Here is a 21402-nt window from a genome sequence, read left to right as displayed (position 1 = left end):
GGCTTAAACTAGAGTTTTGCCTACATAGGCTGTTCCTGTATTTTTAGAGTTCTTTTCCACCATAAGTAGTAGCTGATTTCCTATTATTATCTAATAATTCTACATTAAACTTCCCTTGTTCAAGTTACTGGGTTTTTTTCCTCCTCACTGGACTACAATTGAGGTCACAGGCATCCATGAAGGGCACGAGAGGAAAGGTGTTAGATGCAGGAAGATGAACTGTCACATCATAAAACTGTACTGTCCTTTCAAGGACCTGTGCTTGGATGTGAGGTGATGAGCATATTGGGTTCTATGGGTGAAGAGGAGCTGGAGAGGAGTCTGCACTTTTGAGAGCCTGGGAGGTCCTCTGAATCTAGGAAATAATATTTTTATGCTATGCAATCTCGTTTTCATTTCAAAGGTATTTTCTAGATACTAGTGGACAGAAAAATATACTTACTGTTTTTAAAACTAATTTAGACAGTAATAATGAGAATTTTCTTGGATAATTTTTGAGGTTAATCTACAGCTAACTGACGACTGCTGGTACTGGATCTAAACTCAGTGTCAGTCTCTAGAGAAAGAATGCCCCACTGGGGCCAAGAATCACAGACTTCCTGGGAGCGTGGGGTTTAAGCTGCGCTTCACCTGCACACCCAGTCACTGTGGCACTCAGGGCGCAGAAGTACGTGGCTGAGTCTTCCTCCTGGGCTGACGCTTTCTCCAGATGGAAGGAAGTCGTACCCTTGTCATGCTTGGCCGTAAAACCTTTGTCATTCTTCCCTGAGAGGTGATTCATGAGAACCTGGAGGGTTTGTTTGGGGTATTGGACATACCAGAAGAGATAAGGGCTCCCAGAATATGAGTAGTTGCACTCAAGCCGCACGGGGGTCCCTGCAAGGACAGAGATGAGGTCCGGGGGCTGAGTCACTGTCTGGGCTCCTGTTCCACCTGCAACACCAGTTCAGGATCAGACGGAGGGAATATTTCTTCAGGCTGATTCTTAATAAGAACACCATAGAAAGGATCAAAAGAGACTTTACTCACCGAGGGTGAGTATGAGCACTAGCAAGAAGATGAGGCCAGGCTTCATGTCTGAGGGAAATCGAAGGGTCGTCCTGGGTACTGTCAGCTGCAGGGACGCTCACACCTGGTGAGGGAGTTGGCTCACAAGTAAAGCAAAAGCTTTTCCTCAAAGGCTGGTTGCTTTCTGGCTTCCTACCAAGTTCAATTTGTGTAGCATCTTCCTCTAGAGGCCAAATCTGATGCTGCAGATAACTGCAGGTCAGGAAGCCCCAAGCTTCTCAGAATTGAGAGGGATTTCCTCTACCGTTAATGCAACAGAGTGTAATGCTTATTAAGAGAAAAGGCATCTTTCTGGCCTGGTCCAGAAGATAGATTAATGGAATAGAATAAAAAGTCTAAATATACAAATAATTTATGGAAATTTAGTTATAATAAAAATGAGGAAAGATGGTATATTCAATAAAAGGTATCTTCATGAATGGTGAGTCATTTAGAGATCAACAAATAAATTTGAACCTCTACCTTAATATGTTACAAAAATAAATTCAAAATGAAGATAAGATTTAATATATTTATTTTACTTTTTTTAAAGATTATTTATATACACAAGTACTGGGTACAGTCAGAAGCGCAGGAAGGTGAGAGAATTCACCAGAGCCAGAGCGGGGAGCAGAACAGGCAGACTGACAAAATACACTGCTGAGGGGAGCAGCGGGTGGCAGGATAGGTCTGTGCGCCATGTGGGACCCTCGCTGGCAGCTGGGGATTGAACCAACACAGAGGCTGTGGGCAGCTTCACAACCCAGCGCTCAACGGCTGCGCCACCGGAGAGGCCCCCCCACCAAAGTTTTAAATGCTGTTGTTCTTCAATACTTTCAACACTAGTAGTGGGGATAATGCCAAGTCACTATTTCTTCACTCTTAGCTTCACCACATAGGTTTACCTCGAATGTCCTAGAAACTCTTGAACCTACTAAAACTAACTCTGCTTAAACTAAAGTAGAGCTGAGGCTTTTTTATGTATATAGTGAGAAACTTGTCCCTGAGAGTTTTTCATTTGGGCACAATTTATGAATGTTCTAAGAAAAACCAGAGACTCAGTAAAACTTCCACATCCTATAGACGTCATGCCTGAATTTATTGTGCAAAAAAAATTTATTTAAATTAAGAGATATATACTATAGCACTTTTCTCATTGAGTCACCCAAGAGCTGGGACGACTCTGAGGAGGCCTGTGGCCCGGAACACTGGCTGGGGAAAGAGCACTCTCCCCTGAGAGAGCTCCCCTCAGCCCCACCTGCGCCCTCTGGGTTTATGCTCAGCTTCTCCAACAGCCTCCCTCACTGTGTGACTCAGAGCACAGAAGTACACAGCCGAGTCAGACACTTGCACCGAGGATTTCTGCAGATGGAAGGTTTTCTTATCCTTGTCATGAGAGGCCTGGAAACCACTGCTGTCCTTAAGGCTTTCTGTTGAGCTTTTTAAGAGGATCTCAAGCCCTTTGTTTGGACGCTGGACATACCAGAAAACATAAGCTGTGTAGCTGGTCTCGTAGTTGCAGTTCAGGGTGAGACCTTTGCCCTCGAAGAGGGTGACCGGGCCTACTGTCTGGTTCACTGAGTCTCCATTGGTCCTTCCTGAAAATAAAAGTAAAGGCTTTATTATATGGCAGTGTGAGAGGGATAGTGTCTGCTCTGGCAGAGATTACAGGTTACCACAAACCAAGGAATAGAACATTTGGAGTTTTGAATAAATGCTACTCACCTAACATCAGCAGGATTATCAATCCTGAGCAGGAAGCAGACAGCATGGCTGGCAGAAAGGGAGCACAGGTTTTGTTTAGGAATGTACCCAAGTTGAGAGGGTCGTTTCCCTAGTTCCTGATGCTTTGATGGAATCTTCTAGAACGTCTTGGTTCATATGTCAAGCAAGACAAACTGCCCTGCAAAAGCACACAGCAGGCTGTAAAAAGGAGATGAATTGTGTCAAATCGCCACCTGCAGGGAACAGCGCCCTCTTGTGGTTTCCCTTCTGTCCTTGCAGTCGGCTTTACATCTCTGAATTTGGTGTTGACCCAGGAATGGAGTTTAAGTTGTGGATATAGAAACGAAATGGGTGTCTGGGACTGAGCAGTAGGGATCCAGGAAGGAAGCACCACACACTTTTCTGTAGACCGGACTGTGGTACCTGAGGCTGAGTAGGTGGCGATTCCTCTGACACCCTCTTTATGTTGCAGATTAGGAATCCAGCAAGGCTTCCCAGTCTCAGCACCTGTCTGTTCACACCACGTCGTGAGCCGGTTTTAGGCATCTTAGGGTATACTGAGTGTCAAGAATCATGATCTGAGGCCTCCCCAGTGGCGCAGTGGTTGAGCGCTGGGTTGCGAAACTGCCAGTAGCCTCTGTAGCGCCATTTCAATCCCCCACCTGGTGCGCAGACCTCTCCTGCCACGCCAGCTGCTCCCCTCAGCAGTGTACTTCCTCAGTAGGCCTGCTCTACTCTCCGCTCTGGCTCTGGTGAATTCTGTCACCCTCCCTTGCTTCTGACTGTACGCAGTGCTTTTATAAATAAATGAATCTTAAAAAAATAAAAAAATAAATTAAAAAAAAATCATGATCTGTGATGTCTTCTGGACATATTCCCTCACTGGTCCCCTGAGCCAGATGATGAGCCCCTCTACTCTCTCTTCTCTCCCCTACCTTTAACTAGGTGATGTCTAGTCCTTCTTCAAGAACCAATATACACACGGCCTCCTTGTGAGAGCGCTCACTCGGCTCTTTGTATGACCTTGTCTGTATGGAAGTGTGTGTAGCGTGATCACATTGCATCATATTAGAATCATAGGGCATCCTATTTTTCAAACAAGGCCTCATGATCCTGAGATCAGAAACTTATCCTTATTAGTCTCTGTAGTCAATCTCGCAAAATATAGAGACCTTTAACTCTCCTAGTAGTTGTTCAAAAAATATATGAAGAATGAATAAGTGAGTAAGTGAGCCTGCCTGGTAGGTACAAGTATCTTTTCATGAAAGTGGGGGAAGGAGGGGAGATAAAAGCATATTGTGGAACAAAACTGGACACATAGCAAGATCCTAATTTATGCAGTTTTGTAGACCTTATTAAAACATTTTTCTTCATTCTAGGAGCTAATGGGATTCAGTGATTGACACGGTCAAATTTGCACAGCGACTGTCATAAAACGGACTAGCTGAGGAGGAATGGGCTGGGTCAAGCGTGCTGGGAGCCATGGAGCAAGGCGTTACAGTGAATTTTTAATTAGGCTGGTGGAGGAGAATTGGGCTGTGGGGGGTGTGACAGCTTCCAGAAGACTTTTAAGAGGTAAACTCAATATAACTGTGAGCAGATTGGATGATATTTCAAAAATGAAAATAAATTTAAAAATATATATGAGTCTTAATACATCCTCAATAGAAGAACGGCAGAAATAGGTAGTTGCAAGCATTAGAATGTCCATGTGCTCCTATTTCTTACCAATGGATCTCCGATTTCATGTGGGTGATAACATGCTCAAATAAAAAGCATTCTCGGTATGCTGTCTCCCTCACAGATGGACAAACATTCTGGAGAATGAGATATAAGCTGTAGGGTGGAATTTCTGGAAATGATTGACTCAGCCGGCATGTACCTGTTTGCCCTTTAACTTCCTCTTTCTTTCTGCTTGGGAGGTATATAAAGCAAATGAATGTCATCATTTTTTTGAAGGTATAAAAATAAGTGATACCTTAAGGATGAGAGGCAGCATGTAGGGAAAATCCTCTTTCCCTCATAACGTGATGAGACCTGCACATGCCAGCCCGGGCTTGTACATGATACAGCTTCTTTCTGTGACAGAAATACACTCTGCCTTGTTAAAAAGCATAATTTGAGTTTCCTGTAACATGAAAATCAACCAATCTTTAGCTAACAGAAATTATATTCACTAAAAATATAAATTCATGGCATCATCAGAGACTGATTGAATAAACTGAGGTAGAGCCTAATAATCGAGAGCTTCAAAGGAGCTCTAGGTGATGATGCAGGGGGTGTCAGCATGTGGGAACCACCCCCTGCTGAGCCTTTCCCTGCCCCAACCCCACCTTCCTCACCAAACACCCACAAGAATACAAATGCCCTAGTTTTCTCTACAAACACATGTTCAGTCATATCGAAATGGTATTAATAAAACTATATTGGTATTTATTTTCTGGCACGACATCATCCAAGAATAAGTGGGTGGAAAACTGTTATGTATTTGGCAATAGAAGAGCCCTCTTTCACAAAACAACAATTCAGGGTCTGGCAGAGAAGAACATACATACGTCTCTCATGTGAGTAAAGAAAACATTATGACTTCCTTTTAAGTTTACATTTCAATCATGGAGAAACTGAGGCTTGGAAATGACACAAGTCAATGACAGAGTCAGATTCAGATCTGTCTCTAACGAGCCAAGGCTCTGGGTCTTTGTCCCCAGTGTTACAGAGTCTCTGCTCCTCGGCTACCAGTGAGAAGTTTGGTGGAAGGAATCCTAAGACCCTTTCTCATTCTACTGCCTCGTGACTATATGGTTTCCGGCACCAGAATCAGCGGAAGGCATAGATCATCTCATGCATCTCAGGCCCAGCTTCCCTTTGAGGGGCGACACAAGCTACATGTGAGCTCTTCCAATATTGGGATGTCCTTTCTCATCTTCCTCTAGTGTCTTATTTACTTTCCTGATAAAATTAGAGCTCAAAGGATCTTTGGGCTCATCAGTCCCAGCCCTGCAGTTCAAGAGAGGAGAGGGAAGGCGCTGTCCCGATAGTGGGGCCTGGCGGCCAGAGCTGGGAGAACTGGGCCTGGCTTGGCCGTGTCCTGTTCCGCCTCTCTGCCCTATCCAAGGTAGAGCAGGGAGAAATATTGGGGTGAAGCTGGAGACACGGAGGTGAAAGAATTCACCAGAGGTAGAGTGGAGAACAGAAAAGGAGGATTTTTTGGGATACGCGCCTGCGGGAAGCAGCAGGCGAGATGAGGGAAGTCTGCATGAAGGAGGAGCTGAGGCTCTACACTGTTTCACAGCTTTCTAATTTGGGGCACCAGTTGGCACCGGTTATCTGCTGGGATAGCTGGCCTCAGGGGCTGGCCTTTGACACAGAGACATCTTCTGGCCTCTGCTTCTGCATGCCTGGAGCTGGGCTCCTTTTCCTCGTCATGGAGATCTGTCTCATGGCCGTGCCCCCAGGCAGCCTTATCCATTCAAGCCTCCCAAACCTGCCCACTGGGCCAGAACTGGGGGCTTAGTTTTTAACCCCAGTCAATGGTACCCCTACAAAAAGTACTTCCACAAAATTCACAAATTGGAGAGGCTCTCCCTTTCTTGCTGCCAGGTGCCGTGGATGCTCCCTCATGAGAAGACATAGCCACCAACCCAGCCCACGGAGGAGGCCGCTAAAAGGCAGCTCTGGTGGTTTGTGTCGTGGCTGCAGGTGCCTGGGGAGCACTGTGCATCCACAGCGCAGAAGTAAGCAGCAGAGTCTGCAGCCCGGGCGGCCAGGATGAGCAGGGAACTGCTTTTCTTGGTGGTGTCAAGCGTGACTTGAAGTCTCCCATCTTCTTCCTTTTTCTTACTTGAAAATATCGAAATTAGGTGGGTAAGGCCTCTCCCTGAATCTTGCCTGTACCAATGCAACCTGGTTATAGTCGCTTCATAACTGCAGTTCACAGTGGCATTTTCACCTTCCTGGATGCTCAGGGTCTGGAGACTCTGTTGTCCTTTTTGGCTGCTCACCCCTAGGCAGAAACACAAGGACATTGCACTTTGACTCTCCTTCCATACTATTCCTGTACATTTCCAAATTAACAGCAAGACCTAGCCCTTTAGTCCTGTGGGCTCTGAACCGTGATCTCCCTGTTCCCATCACCAACAGCCCCAACTCACTGGCCAGATGAAGCCACAGAATCACCAATGACACTCCCGGGAGTTTCTTCATTCTTCTTCCTTATGGGGATCACAAAAGACTCTGGGCTAGAGCCTGAGATGCAACCTGGTTCCTCTGTCTAAAGAGCTGGCTTTCTTTACTGGGCGCATTTCTCTAGTCCCCCTTGATCCCAGAAAGTCTCTATTCTCACCAAGCCAATAAGAGGCAAGCTCAGGCCTATGCATTAATACACAGGCTAGTGTGAGGGGAGACACTGCCCCCTTGTGGCACCACATCATCCTGTCAACAGAAACCTTTGCAGGGCTCTGCAAAGGTGAAGACATGACAAAGCTGCTCCATTCTCTGCATTTATTGAACTACAGTTGCAACCTAGAGATGGAACAATTTAATTCAGGTGCGAAGTTAATTTAAAAAGAATGTTGGTGCCCAGTATCTGTAGAATGCCTATTGATTCTGTATCGATATATCTATGATATATCTATGATATATATATATATATATAAGCTCCATTGATTTAGCTATGATCTTCCTTTTTCTTCCATATTTGTCTAATACTGGCATGAGATTTATATTTGAGTTTGGTTTCTTATTTTTGAGCAACAGAAACTGACTCTGGCTGAATTAGTAGAAAAGGAACAAGTTGACTAATCCTGGGTTTGCCTGAGAATCTCCAGTAAAATCAGAGACCTGGACTCTGAGCTTGTGAGTCAGAAACAATTCAGAAAATCAGTCTCCAGAACTTCTCCTCAGAATACAGCACTGGATTCCCTTTTGCTCTCCAAATACTACAGGTTGTGCCTTAGAAGGTAGTAGGAGAGGACACTATATGCAGCTCAACTCCACTGCTCCTGATGCCTGGAAAGTACAATCTTGCAGTTATTGCCCATCATTCTTTTTTTTTTTTTAATAAGTAACTCCTGAGTCAAGGTTTAAGCAGGACGCATCTGGTTGATAGAGCCTTAAATAACATACACACACTTCTCTGCACAGCAGGGTGGATGGATGAATGTATTAGTATCTAGGGCTGCCCAAAAAAATAATATTGGCTAGTGGCTTAAACAACAAAAAATTTTATTTTCTCACAGTTCCAGAATCTCTTAATCCAAGACCAAAGTCTCAGCAGTCCTTCTCTGTGGCTTACAGATGGCTTCCTGCTTGTTGTGTCCACGCAGGGTCATCCCTTATGCATGTGGAGGCATATTCTAATCGCTTCTTCTTTAAAAACACTGGTCTTTGGATTCAGGGTCACCAAAGACTCCATGTTAATTGAATCATCTTTTTAAAGACCCTATCTCAAAATATAGTCCTAGTATTCACCTGGAAACAATGAGTACCTGATATTTTCAATTTCCTTGGAAAGAGGCAGAGAGGTACAAAAGGAGAACGAGCTTTGCAATCAGGCCACTGAAGTCAAATTTAGCTCTCTCCATCCAGGGCCTGTTTATGTCCTGGGTGCCTAGACTCTTTTGACTGTAAAGTTTCAGTGATGAGTAATTATAACACCACCTCTTTAGAGTTACCAAAATTTATCGATAACAATAAATGCTACTTAGAGCAGAACCTGACATTGTTTGTGACTCAAAAGTTGTTACAAGAAGATGGCTTCTGATGCTGAACAAACAAGAGGAAAAACAAAAATCCCTTAAGTTGAGTTTTCAAAAATTAAATTTAAAATATTCTGTGGGCAAATGGTGGGGGGAATGAGGAGAGGGGAAGGAAGGAAGGCATGGAAGCAGAAGGGAAGGGATTGTTGCCCAGAACAATCTACTCATTAGAGAGTGCTAGAAGATGATTCTAGAAGACCATTGGGGTGGATGACTATCAAAACAAGTCAACTAGAATTTTTGAAATGTTGCACCTACTAACATGGACTTGACATCCTCTCAAATCTTCATGATTTTCCAGATAAAAATGGTGGTGATAGCAAAGAATCAGAAATTTTTAATTATTTTGAAACTACTCCTGAAGAGTTGCTAAAATAATTTGTAGAGCCCTACGTACTTGTTGGATAGCTTCCTCCATTGTTTACAACATGAAAACCAGGAATCTGATAATGGTAACTCGACCATAAGCCTTATTCAACTTTCACAATTTTTATGTTTTCTCTCATCATGTGATGACTGCATGTTTATTTTTAAGTCAAATTCCCAAACTTTTTCCACAGTGTCTGTACGATGTTCACTTCCACCAATAATGTATGATTACAATTTCTTCACATACTTGCCAACATTTGGTTTTATTATTATATTGTATCTTAGCTGTTCTAACATGTTCACAGTGATAGCCCATTGTAGTTTTGATTTGCATTCTCTTCATGGGTAATTGTGTTAAAAATATTTTCATGTGCTTATTTTCCATCCATATTTCCTCTCTGGTGAAATGTCCATTCTTTTTCTAATTAGATTGTTTGGTTTTGTTTGTGTGTTTGTTTTTAGTAGATTGAAGAGTTTTATTATTTCTTCTAGATATAAGACCTTTGTTGGATATGTAATTTACAAATATTTTCTCTACATTGGAAGGTTGCCTTTAATCCTCTCTTAAACAAGTATCTCACAGTGTCAAAGATTTTAATTTTGATGAAGTCAATTTTTTTTTACTTTTATAGATTGTGTTTTCGGTATCGTGGCCAAGAACGCTTAACCTACCGCTAGGTTCCAAAGAATTTCTCTTAATTTTTTTAAGTTTTATGGTTGTACATTTTACATTAATAGTATGTCAAAAAAAAAGATTAAATTTAAAAAAGAAAGATTAAATTAGACAGGGGCAGTTATATGGGCTTCTGTTTTCTTAAGTTGTTGAAGGTGTGTGTATATTTCAATGAAAAGAGCCACTTTGAATCAGCAAGGCTTATTATATAAAAGTTTAAGATTGGTAGATAAAAATATGGCAAAGTTCCTAGGTAAGTTTTTTGAGAAAAATACTTTTTCCATTAAGCAAATAGGTTATCCTGATCAAGCAGCCATTTGGCCACATGAGAATAACACTTGCTTAAGTTAACTAACTTGACAGAGTTTCCTGAAGAAGGCAATGAAGTCATGTTAATACAGAAAGGCCCTTACAAAAGGATCGCTACTTTTTACAGTTATTCTTACTTGAATTTATTTAACGTTCCTTTATTGAGTCTATCTTGTGGACTCAGAATAGTCTTAAAGGTTAGGTAAAATTGATTTGGGAGCTACATTCTCAGCACCACGGCCACCACCCTACCACCACCCTTCTAACAACTATACAATGTGTTTATTTTCCTGGTGCCTATCACTGTATTTAAAAGTTCCTCTTGTTTCCTTTCCCTATTGGGTTAAGTGTTCAGAGAAGGATCACTGCCCTATTTGCCATATTGGTCCTGCACCCTGGAAACATTTCTCCTTTGCCAGCTGGCATGACAACTCCTCTGTTGATGGAACTGGAAGGATACTGCAGGAACAAGAGTCTTCTCTTCTGGTTTTAGAACGTTTTCACATGTTTCTACAATGTTTGCCCAGCCTGTGGGACACACAGTGACACCCCCAGCAAGGTTCAGAGACAGCCCCGATTTTCTCTTGGCAGTTTCACAACTACCCCAAGCAAGTTCAGCAGCACGCCTTTATTAGCTTCCTATAAATTTTGGAAACTTGACAGATGTTTTCCTCCTGGCCAATCCTTTCCGCTGGCCCCTCAACACACTTCTCCACCATTCCACAGGCTACAGCCACACCCTCCCCAAGGAGGTCTGAATCACAGGCTTGTCATTTACTTGGAAATTCTGGCTTACACAAGAGTTTTCCCTACATAGGCCATTCCTGTATTTTTTGAGTTCTTTTCCACCATAAATAGTAGCTGATTTCCTATTATTATCTAATAATTCTACATTAAACTTCCCTTGTTCAAGTTACTGGGTTTATTTTTCACTCCTCACTGGACTACAGTTGAGATCACAGGCATCCATGAAGTGCATGAGAGGAAAGGTGTTAGATGCAAGAAGATGAACTGTCACATCATAAAACTGTGTCATCCTTCTAAGGACCTGTGCTTGGATTTGAGGTGATGAGCACATTGGGTACTCTGGGTGGCGGAGCAGCTAGAGAGGGGTCTGCACTTTTGAGAGCTGAGAGGTCCTCTGAACCAGGGAAATAATATTTTTATGCTGTGCAATCTCGTTTTTATTTCAAAGGTATTTTCTCGGTACTACTGGACAGAAAAATATACTTACTGTTTTTAAAACTAATTTAGACAGTAATAATGAGAATTTTCTTGGATAATTTTTGAGGTTAATCTACAGCTAACTGACACCTGCTGGTACTGGATCTAAACTCAATGTCAGTCTCTAGAGAAAGAACACCCCACTGGGGCCAAGAATCACAGACTTCCTGGGAGTACGGGGTTTGAGCTGCACTTCGCCTGCACACCCAGTCACTGTAGCACTCAGGGCGCAGAAGTATGTGGCTGAGTCTTCCTCCTGGGCTGACTCTTTCTCCAGATGGAAGGAAGTCGTGCCCTTGTCATGCTTGACCATAAAACCTTTGTCAGTCTTCCCTGAGAGGTGATTCAGAAGAAACTGGAGAGGTTGTTTGGGGTACTGGACATACCAGAGGAGATAAGGGCTCCCAGAATATGAGTAGCTGCACACAAGCCGCACAGGGGTCCCTGAAAGGACAGAGATGAGGTCCCGGGGCTGAGTCACTGTCTGGGCTCCTGTTCCACCTGCAACACCAATTCAGGATCAGACGGAGGGAATATTTCTTCAGGCTGATTCTTAATCAGAACAACATAGAAAGGATAAAAAGAGACTTTACTCACCAAGGGTGAGTATGAGCACTAGCAAGAAGATGAGGCCAGGCTTCATGTCCAAGGGAAATCGAAGGGTCGTCCTGGGTCCAGTCAGCTGCAGGGACGCTCACACCTTGGAAAGGGAGTTGGCTCACAAGTAAAGCAAGAGCTTTTCCTCAAAGGCTGGTTGCTTTCTGGCTTCCTACCAAGTTCAATTTGTGTAGCATCTTCCTCTAGAGGCCAAATCTGATGCTGCAGATAACTGCAGGTAAGGAAGCCCCGAGTTTCTCAGAATTGAGAGGAATTTCCTCTACCGTTAATGCAACAAAGTGTAATGCTTATTAAGAGAAAAGGCATGTTTCTGGACTGGTCCAGATAATAGATTAATGGAATAGAATAAAAAGTCTAAATATACAAATAAATTATGGAAATTTAGTTATAATAAAAATGAGGAAAGATGGTATATTCAATAAAAGGTATCCTCATGAATGGTGAGTCATTTAGAGATCAACAAATAAATTTGAACCTCTACCTTAATATGTTACAAAAATAAATTCAAAATGAAGATAAGATTTAATATATTTTATTTATTTTTTTAAAGATTTATTTATTTATTTATTTACACAAGCACTGGGTACAGTCAGAAGCGCGGGAGGGTGAGAGAATTCACCAGAGCCAGAGCAGGGAGCAGAACAGGCAGACTGACGAAGTACACTGCTGAGGGGAGTAGCTGGTGGCAGGAGAGGTCTGTGTGCCATGTGGGACCCTCGCCCAGCAGCCGGGGATGGAACCGGCGCTGCAGAGGCTGCGAGCAGCTTCACAACCCAGCACTCAACTGCTGTGCCACCAGGGACGCCCCCTCACCAAAGTTTTAAATGCTACTGTTCTTCAATATTTTCAACACTAGTAGTGGGGATAATGCTAAGTCACTTTTTCTTCACTCTCAGCTTCACCACATAGGTGTACCTCGAAAGCCCTAGAAATTCTTGAAGCTACTAAAACTAACTCTGCTTAAACTGAAGTAGAACAGAGGCTTTTTTATGTGTATAGTGAGAAACTTGTCCCTGAGAGTTCTTCATTTTGACACAGTTTATGAGTGTTCTTAGAAAAACCAGAGACTCAGTAAAACTTCCACATCCTATGGACGTCATATCTGTATTTATTGTGTAAAAAAGATTTTATTTCAATTAAGAGATATATACTATAGCACTTCTCTCATTGAGTCACCCAAGAGCTGGGAGGACTCTGAGGAGGCCTGTGGCCTGGAACACTGGCAAGGGAAAAGAGCACCCTCCCCTGAGAGAGCTCCCGTCAGCCCCACCTGCGCCCTCTGGGTTTATGCTCAGCTTCCCCCACAGCCTCCCTCACTGTGTCACTCAGAGCACAGAAGTACACAGCCGAGTCAGACACTTGCACCGAGGATTTCTCCAGATGGAAGGTTTTCTTATCCTTGTCATGAGAGGCCTGGAAACCGTTGCTGTACACCGTTGGGCTTTCTGTTGAGCTTTTTAGGAGGAACTCAAGTCCTTTGTTTGGATGCTGGACATACCAGAAAAGGAAAGGTGGATAATTGGTCTGGTAGTTGCAGTTCAGGGTCAGAGCTGTGCCCTCGAAGAAGGTGACCGGGTCTGCTGTCTGCATCACTGAGTCTCCACTGGTCCTTCCTAAAAATAAAGGTAAAGGCTTTATTATATTGGCAGAGGCTTTCTTATATTGTGAGAGGGATAGTGTCTGGTCTGGCAGAGATTAAATGTTACACCACAACCAAGGAATAGAACATTTGGAGTTTTGAATAAATGCTACTCACCTAACATCAGCAGGATTATCAATCCTGAGCAGGAAGTAGACAGCATGGCTGGCAGAAGGGGTAGCAACAGGTTTTGTTTAGGAATGTACCCAAGTTGAGAGGGTCGTTTCCCTAGTTCCTGATGCTTTGATGGAATCTTCTAGAACGTCTTGGTTCATATGTAAGCAAGACAAACTGCCCGCAAGAGCACACAGCAGCCTGTAAAAAGGAGATGAATTTGTGTCAAATCGCCACCTGCAGGGAACAGCGCCCTCTTGTGGTTTCCCTTCTGTCCTTGCAGTCTGCTTTACATCTCTGAATTTGGTGTTGACCCAGGAATGGAGTTTAAGTTGTGGACATAAAAGCGAAATGGGTGTCTGGGACTGAGCAGTAGAGATCCAGGAAGGAAGCACCACACACTTTTCTGTAGACCGGACTGTGGTACCTGAGGCTGAGTCGATGGCGATTCCTCTGACACCCTCTTTATGCTGCAGAGTTAGGAATCCAGCAAGGCTCCCCAGTCTCAGCACCTGTCTGTTCACACCACGTCGTGAGCTGTTTTAGGCATCTTAGTGTATACTGAGTGTCAAAAATCATGATCTGAGATGTCTTCTGGACTGGTCCCCTGAGCCTGAGGATGAGGCCTCTGCTCAGAACACTCTCTCTTCTCTCCCCTACTGCTGGGAGTCATGCTACTCATGTTGTCTGACAAGTGTCCGGGCATGGGGCAGATTCCTGAAAAGTCAGGAATCTCGTTAGCTGACTCCTGCTAGAATCTCCTCATTTGTTTATGGCTAGTTTCTACCATTGTTAAAATATGCTTTTAGGGCCTCCCCCGTGGCACTGTAACAGGGGTGGTCCCCAGGAAAAGGGGAGTTTCCAGGTTCCCTGCCCCACCCAAGGGAGGGTGGAGCTGAGCAGGGAGAGAAGAAGCTGCAGAGGAGACTGAAAAAGGAAGGAGCAGGATGGAGAGCCAGAAGGAGACCTGGAGGAGGCACATGGAGCCTAGAGACACATGAAGAAACCCATTTAGAATAAGCAGGTTTGCGGGGTTTGGGCTGCCCCTCTCCCTGCCCTGTAACAGCACAGCGGTTGAGCACTGGGTTGTGAAGTTGCCTACAGCCTCTGCAGTGCCGGTTCGATCCCCAGCCATCAAGCAAGGGTCCCACATGGTGCGCAGACCTCTCCTGCCGCCCGCTGCTCCCCTCAGCAGTGTGCTTTCTCAGTCTGCCTGTTCTGTTCCCCGCTCTGGCTCTGGTGATTTCTCTCACCCTCTCGCGCTTCTGACTGTACCCAGTGCTTGTATAAATAAATAAATACATCTTAAAAAATAAAAAAAATAGGGCCTCCCCGGTGGCGCAGTGGTTGAGCGCTGGGTTGCGAAGCTGCCGGTGACCTCTGCGGCGCCGGTTCGATCCCCGGCTGCTCCCCGGCCACTGGCGGAGGGTCCCACATGGCGCGCAGACCTCTCCTGCCGCCCGCTGCTCCCCTCGGCAGTGTGCTTCTGTCCTTCTGCCTGCTCTGCTCCCCGCTCTGGCTCTGGTGAATTCTCTCACCCTCCCGCGCTTCTGACTGTACCCAGTGCATGTATAAACAAAACAAACAAACAAATAAATAAATAAATAAAACATGCCTCTATTAAAAAAAAGAGTTTTAAAAAATAAAAAAATAAAATACGCATTTAAAAGTAAAACTGCAAATGCTGTTTGATCAATTACTGAATAACCAATTTGAGGGCACATGGCACAGCGTGATTCATTGATAACGTTGGTTAGTTAGCATACAAATTTTTGACACAGAAAAAGGGGAAGGACACAGCTCTTTGAGAATGGCCCAGGAGAACAACCAGCCTAGCAGGCTGCCAGGCCTTGTTTAGATATGCTCATTAAGGAAGCCAACTTGTCTTTTACTTACATTCCATGACTATGGCTTTTTAACTGGGAAAGATTCCTTTTCCTTAACAGTTACTTTTCATTAACAGTTCCCTTTCAGTGACAATTAATACGGTAGCTTCAAAATTGAAAAAATAAAAAGTTACAACCTCTGCTGAAGGGCAAATAGACCCTTGGCTGTTCTAGAGGAAGATGTGATGATTGTTACCTCACTACTCCAAAACATACGCTCATGTACCTTGTAATGTATAAATAAAGGGCTGCTGAGACCCTCAGCAGGATGATGTCCGCACCCTGATCAAGTGTCTGCGTCTCCTCACTCATTTTCTACAATTGCGCCGACCCGGTCCCACCCTTCAGGAACCCCTGACACCCAAGCTATTGTGGCTGGTTCACAGCACCCTACCTTTGACTAGGTTATTTCTAGTCCTTCTGTAACAGGGTGGTCCCCAGGAAAGGGGGAGGTTCCAGGTTTCCTGTCCCACCCAAAAGGAGGGTGGAGATGAGCAGAGAGAGAAGAAGCTACAGAGGAGACTGAGGAAGGGATGAAGCAGGATGGAGCCAGAAGGAGACCTGCAGGAGGCACATGGAGCCCAGACACAAGTGAAGAAACTACACTTGCCCTTTGGTCACGGACTGGGTGACACAGATGTGGGTGAGACCCGTGGGGAGGTGACAATGGCGGTTTTTTTCTTGATTTTGGTTTTGCTCTTTCCTTCCAGACTTGTCTGGTTGTTTCTGATGCTTTTCTGTGGGTCCCCACTGGAAGACGCTTTAGACTTGTGGCAGGCTTTGGGCCTTGCTCTGGGCCAACCCGCTTGGGTGGACTTTTACCCATGAGGAGGCGGGTAACTTTGGGTGCTTGATTTAGAAACTAGATTCTTTGCTTGTCCTGTATTGTTTCCTAATTGTATTAAAGTTCCTTCCCATTAAAGTCTCATATGTTTTGTGTTGATGCGGCGGATGGCAGAACCTATTTAGAATAGGCAGGTTTGCGGAGTCTGGGCTGCCCCTCTCCCTGCCCTGTAACACTTCTTCAAGAACCAATATACACACGGCCTCCTTGTGAGAGCGCTCACTCGGCTCTTTGTATGACCTTGTCTATATGGAAGTGTGTGTAGCGTGATCACATTGCATTATATTAGAATCACGGGCATCCTATTTTTCAAATAAGGCCTCATGATCCTGAGATCAGACTTATCCTTATTAGTCTCTATAGTCAATATCTCAAAATATAGAGATCTTTAACTCTCCTAGTAGTTGTTAAAAAAATATATGAAGAATGAATAAGTGAATGAGTGAGCCTGCCTGGTAGGTACAAGTATCTTTTCATGAAAGTGGGGGAAGAAGGGAGATAAAAGCATATTATGGAACGAAACTGGAGACATAGCAAGATCCTAATTTATGCAGTTTTGTAGACCTTATTAAAACATTTTTCTTCATTCTAGGAGCTAATGGGATTCAGTGATTGACACGGTCAAATTTGCACAGCGACTGTCATAAAACGGACTAGCTGAGGAGGAATGGGCTGGGTCAAGTGTGCTGGGAGCCATGGAGCAAGGCGTTATGGTGAATTTTTAATTAGGCTGGTGGAGGAGAATTGGGCTGGGGGGGTGTGACAGCTTCCAGAAGACTTTTAAGAGGTAAACTCAATATAACTGTGAGCAGATTGGATGCTATTTCAAAAATGAATATAAATTTAAAAATATGTATGAGTCTTAATACATCCTCAACAGAAGAACAGCAGAAATAGGTAGTTGCAACTGTTAGAATGTCCATGCGCTCCTATTTCTTACCAATAGAGCTCCGATTTCATGTGGGTGATAATGTTGCACAAATAAATTCTAGTCTTTTACCCAGGCAGGGGAAGAACAAGTGATACTTTAGGAATGGTGAGGTCAGGAAAGCTTTAGTACTCATGCATGAGGTCTCAGACCTGGGTAGTCCCATAAGGTCTGAGCCCTGGTCTAGAGACAAAGAGTTTCTTTTATACATAACAACTTCACATTGATAAAGTTGGTGAGTTAGCATACAAATTCTTGACACAGGAAAAGGGAAGGATACAGATCTTCCAGGATGGCCTGGGAGATCAATCAGCCTAGCAGGCTACCAGACATTTCCAGGTCTATGACTCTTCAACAGGGAAAGATTTCGTTTTCTTAGCAGTTCCCTTTCAAAAACATGCTCAAATAAAAAGCATTCTTGATATCCTGTCTCTCTTGCAGATGGACAAACATTCTGGAGAATGAGATATAAGCTGTAGGGTGGAATTTCTGGAAATGATTGACTCAGCCAGCATGTACCTGTTTGCCCTTTAACTTCCTCTTTCTTTCTGCTTGGGAGGTATATAAAGCAAGAGAATCTCAGCATTTTTTTTGAAGGTATAAAAGTAAGTGACACCTTAAGAATAAGAGGCAGTGCGTGGGGAAAATCCTCTCTCCCTCATAACGTGATGAGACCTACACATGCAAGTCCTGGCTTGTACGTGATACAGCATCTTTCTGTGACAGAAATACACTCTGCCTTGTTAAAAAACATATTTCAGTTTCCTGTAACAAGAAAATAAGCCAGTCTTTAACTAACTAACAGAAATTATATTCACTAAAAATATAAATTCATGGTATCATCAGAGACTGATTGAGTAAACTGAGAAAGAGCCTAATAATCCAGAGCTTCAAAGGAGCTCTAGGTGATGAGGCAGGGGGTGTCAGCACGTGGGAACCACCCCCTGCTGAACCTTTCCCTGCCCCACCCCCACCTTCTTCACCAAACACCCACAAGAATACAAATGCCCTAGTTTTCTCTACAAACACATGTTCAGTCATATCAAAATGGTATTAATAAAACTATATTGGTAGTTATTTTCTTGCACGACATCATCCAAGAAAAAATGGGGGGAAAATTGTTAAGTATCTGGCAATAGAATGAATGAATTTGGGCCACTTTCACAAAACAACATACAGCATCTGGCAGTGAAGAACATACATACGTCTCTCATGTGAGTGAAGAAAACATTATGACTTCCTTTTAAGTTTACATTTCAACCATGGAGAAATTGAGGCTTGGAAATGACACACCAAGTCAATGACAGAGTCAGATTCAGATCTGTCTCTAATGAGCCAAGGCTTTGGGTCTTTGTCTCTAGTGTTACAGAGTCTCTGCTCCTCAGTTCCAGGTGAGAAGTTTGGTGGAAGGGGTCCTAAGACCCTTTCTCATTCTACTGCCTCGCGACTATATGGTTTCCTGCACCAGAATCAGCGGAAGGCATAGATCATCTCATGCATCTCAGGCCCAGCTTCCCTTTGAGGGGCGACACAAACTACACGTGAGCTCTTCCAATACTGGGATGTCCTTCCTCATCTACCTCTAGTGCCTTATTTACTTTCCTGATAAAATTAGAGCTTGAAGGATCTTTGGGCTCATCAGTCCCAGCCCTGCAGTTCAAGAGAGGAGAGGGAAGGCGCTGTCCCGATAGTGGGGCCTAGCGGCCAGAGCTGGGAGAACTGGGCCTGGCTTGGCCGTGTCCTGTTCCGCCTCTCTGCCCTGTCAAAGGTAGAGCAGGGAGAAATATCGGGGTGAAGCTGGAGACACAGAGGTGAAAGAATTCACCAGAGATAGAGTGGAGAACAGAAAAAGAGATTTATTGGGATACGCGGCTGCAGGAAGTAGTGGGCAAGATGAGGGAAGTCTGCATGAAGGAGGAGCTGAGGCTCTCTTTTATACTGTTTCACAGCTTTCCAATTTGGGGCATCAGTTGGCACCGGTTATCTGCTGGGATATCTGGCCTCAGGGGCTGGCCTTTGACACAGAGACATCTTCTGGCCTCTGCTTCTGCATGCCTGGAGCTGGGCTCCTTTTCCTGGTCATGGAGATCTGTCTCATGGCCTTGCCCCCAGGCAGCCTTATCCATTCCCTTATCCATTCAAGCCTCCTGAACCCGCCCACTGGGCCAGGAATGGGGCTGTTTTTAACATCAGTCAATGGTACCCCTACAAAAAGTACTTCCACAAAATTCACAAATTTGAGAGGCTCTCCCTTTCCTGCCGCCAGGCGCCGTGGATGCTCCCTCATGGGAAGACATAACCACCAACCCAGCCCACGGAGGGGGCCACTAAAAGGCAGCTCTGGTGGTTTGTGTCGTGGCTGCAGGTGCCTGGGGAGCACTGTGCGTCCACAGCGCAGAAGTAAGCAGCAGAGTCTGCAGCCCAGGCGGCCAGGATGAGCAGGGAACTGCTTTTCTTGGCGGTGTCAAGTGTGACTTGAAGTCTCCCGTCTTCTGCCTTTTTCTTACTTGAAAGTATTGAAATTAGGTGGGTAAGACCTCTCCCTGAATCTTGCCTATACCACTGCAAGTTGGTTATAGTCGCTTCATAACTGCAGTTCACAGTGGCATTTTCACCTTCCTGGATACTCAGGGTCTGGAGACTCTGTTGTCCTTTTTGGCTGCTCACCCCTAGGCAGAAACACAAGGACTTGGAGTCAGTCATTGCACTTTGACTCTCCTTCCATACTATTCCTGCACATTTCCAAATTAATAGCAAGACCTAGCCCTTTGGTCCTGTGGGCTCTGAACCGTGATCTTCCTGTTCCCATCACCAACAGCCCCAACTCACTGGCCAGATGAAGCCACAGAATCACCAAAGACACTCCCGGGAGTTTCTTCATTCTTCTTCCTTATGGGGATCATAAAAGACTCTGGGCTGGAGCCTGAGATGCAACCTGGCTCCTCTGTCTAAAGAGTTGGTTTCTTTACTGGGCGCATTTCTCTAGTCCCCCTTGATCCTAGAAAGTCTCTATTCTTGTCAAGCCAATAAGAGGCAAACTCAGGCCTTTGCTTTCAATACACAGGCTAGTGTGAGGGGACACACTGCCCCCTTGTGGCGCCACATCATCCTGTCACTGGAAAGGGCTCTGCAAAGGTGAAGACATGACAAAGCTGCTCCATTCTCTGCATTTATTGAACTACAGTTGCAACCTAGAGATGGAACAATTTAATTCAGGTATGAAGTTAATTTAAAAAGAATGTTGGTGCCCAGTATCTGTAGAATTCCTATTGATTCTCTATTGATATATCTGTATCTATCATATATATTGATTATGTAAACTCCATTGATTTAGCTATGACCTTCTTTTTTCTTCCATATTTGCCTAATACTGGCATGAGGTTATATTTGAGTTTGGTTTCTTATTTTTGAGCAACAGAAACTGACTCTGGCTGAATTAGTAGAAAAGAAACAAGTTGACTAATCCTGGGTTTGCCTGGGAATCTCCAATAAAATCAGAGACCTGGACTCTGAGCTTGTGAGCCAGGAACAATTCAGAAAATCAGTCACCAGAACTGCTCCTCAGAATACAGCACTGGATTCCCTTTTGCGCTCCAAATACTACAGGTTGTGCCTTAGAAGCTAGTAGGAAAGGACACTGTATGCAGCTCCAACTCCACTGCTCCTACTACCTGGAAACTACAATCTTGCAGTTAATAACCATCATTCTTTTTTTTTTTTTAATAAGTAACTCTTGAGTCAAGGTTTAAGCAGGACGCATCTGGTTGATAGAGCCTAAATAACGTACGTACACACCCTTCTCTGCACAGCAGGGTGGATGTATGAGTATATTAGTTTGCTAGGGCTGCCCAAACAAAATACTATTGGCCGGTGGCTTAAACAACAAAAATTTATTTTCTCACAATTCCAGAATCTGATAATCCAAGACCAAAGTCTCAGCAGTCCCTCTCCGTAGCTTACAGATAGCTACCTTCTTGCTGTGTCCGCACAGGATCATCCCTTACGCATGTGGAGACATATATATCCTAATCACCTCTTCTTTAAAACACTGGTCTTTGTGATACCAGAATTGTCAGGCCTAGTCTCCCAGCCAGGAACGGATCCCAGGCTGCAGGGGCAGCGCTGAACCCCAGCCACTAGACCCCCACGGGTTGGTGTCTCACGAACCGCAGCAGGAACTTCGCAAACGCTCAAGCAAGCAAGCGAGAAGAGGTAGGTTTGTTTTGAGAAAGAAAAAGTTTATTGAGGAGAAAAAGAACAGAAATAAAGT

The 21402-nt window shown here is 44.3% G+C and overlaps 3 gene segments (V, D, J or C); all 3 read right to left on the bottom strand.

The window, feature by feature from the left end:
• Positions 1-556: 556 nt before the first annotated feature.
• Positions 557-1075, bottom strand: LOC119238028 (T cell receptor alpha variable 16-like). The segment is given in 2 exon segments: positions 557-933; positions 1030-1075. Coding segments are annotated over 2 exon segments (423 nt in total).
• A 1220-nt stretch (positions 1076-2295) lies between these two features.
• Positions 2296-2818, bottom strand: LOC129145405 (T cell receptor alpha variable 18-like). The segment is given in 2 exon segments: positions 2296-2645; positions 2773-2818. Coding segments are annotated over 2 exon segments (396 nt in total).
• Positions 2819-12981: 10163 nt separating this feature from the next.
• Positions 12982-13611, bottom strand: LOC119238027 (T cell receptor alpha variable 18-like). The segment is given in 2 exon segments: positions 12982-13334; positions 13478-13611. Coding segments are annotated over 2 exon segments (399 nt in total).
• Between the last annotated feature and the right edge of the window lie 7791 nt (positions 13612-21402).

The sequence above is a fragment of the Talpa occidentalis genome, unplaced genomic scaffold (genome assembly GCF_014898055.3).
Source record: "Talpa occidentalis isolate TD23 unplaced genomic scaffold, MPIMG_talOcc4v2.1 talOcc4.11, whole genome shotgun sequence".
Lineage (NCBI taxonomy): Eukaryota > Metazoa > Chordata > Mammalia > Eulipotyphla > Talpidae > Talpa > Talpa occidentalis.
Note: the sequence above shows the minus strand (reverse complement) of the source record. Positions and strands in the feature narration are given on the sequence as shown.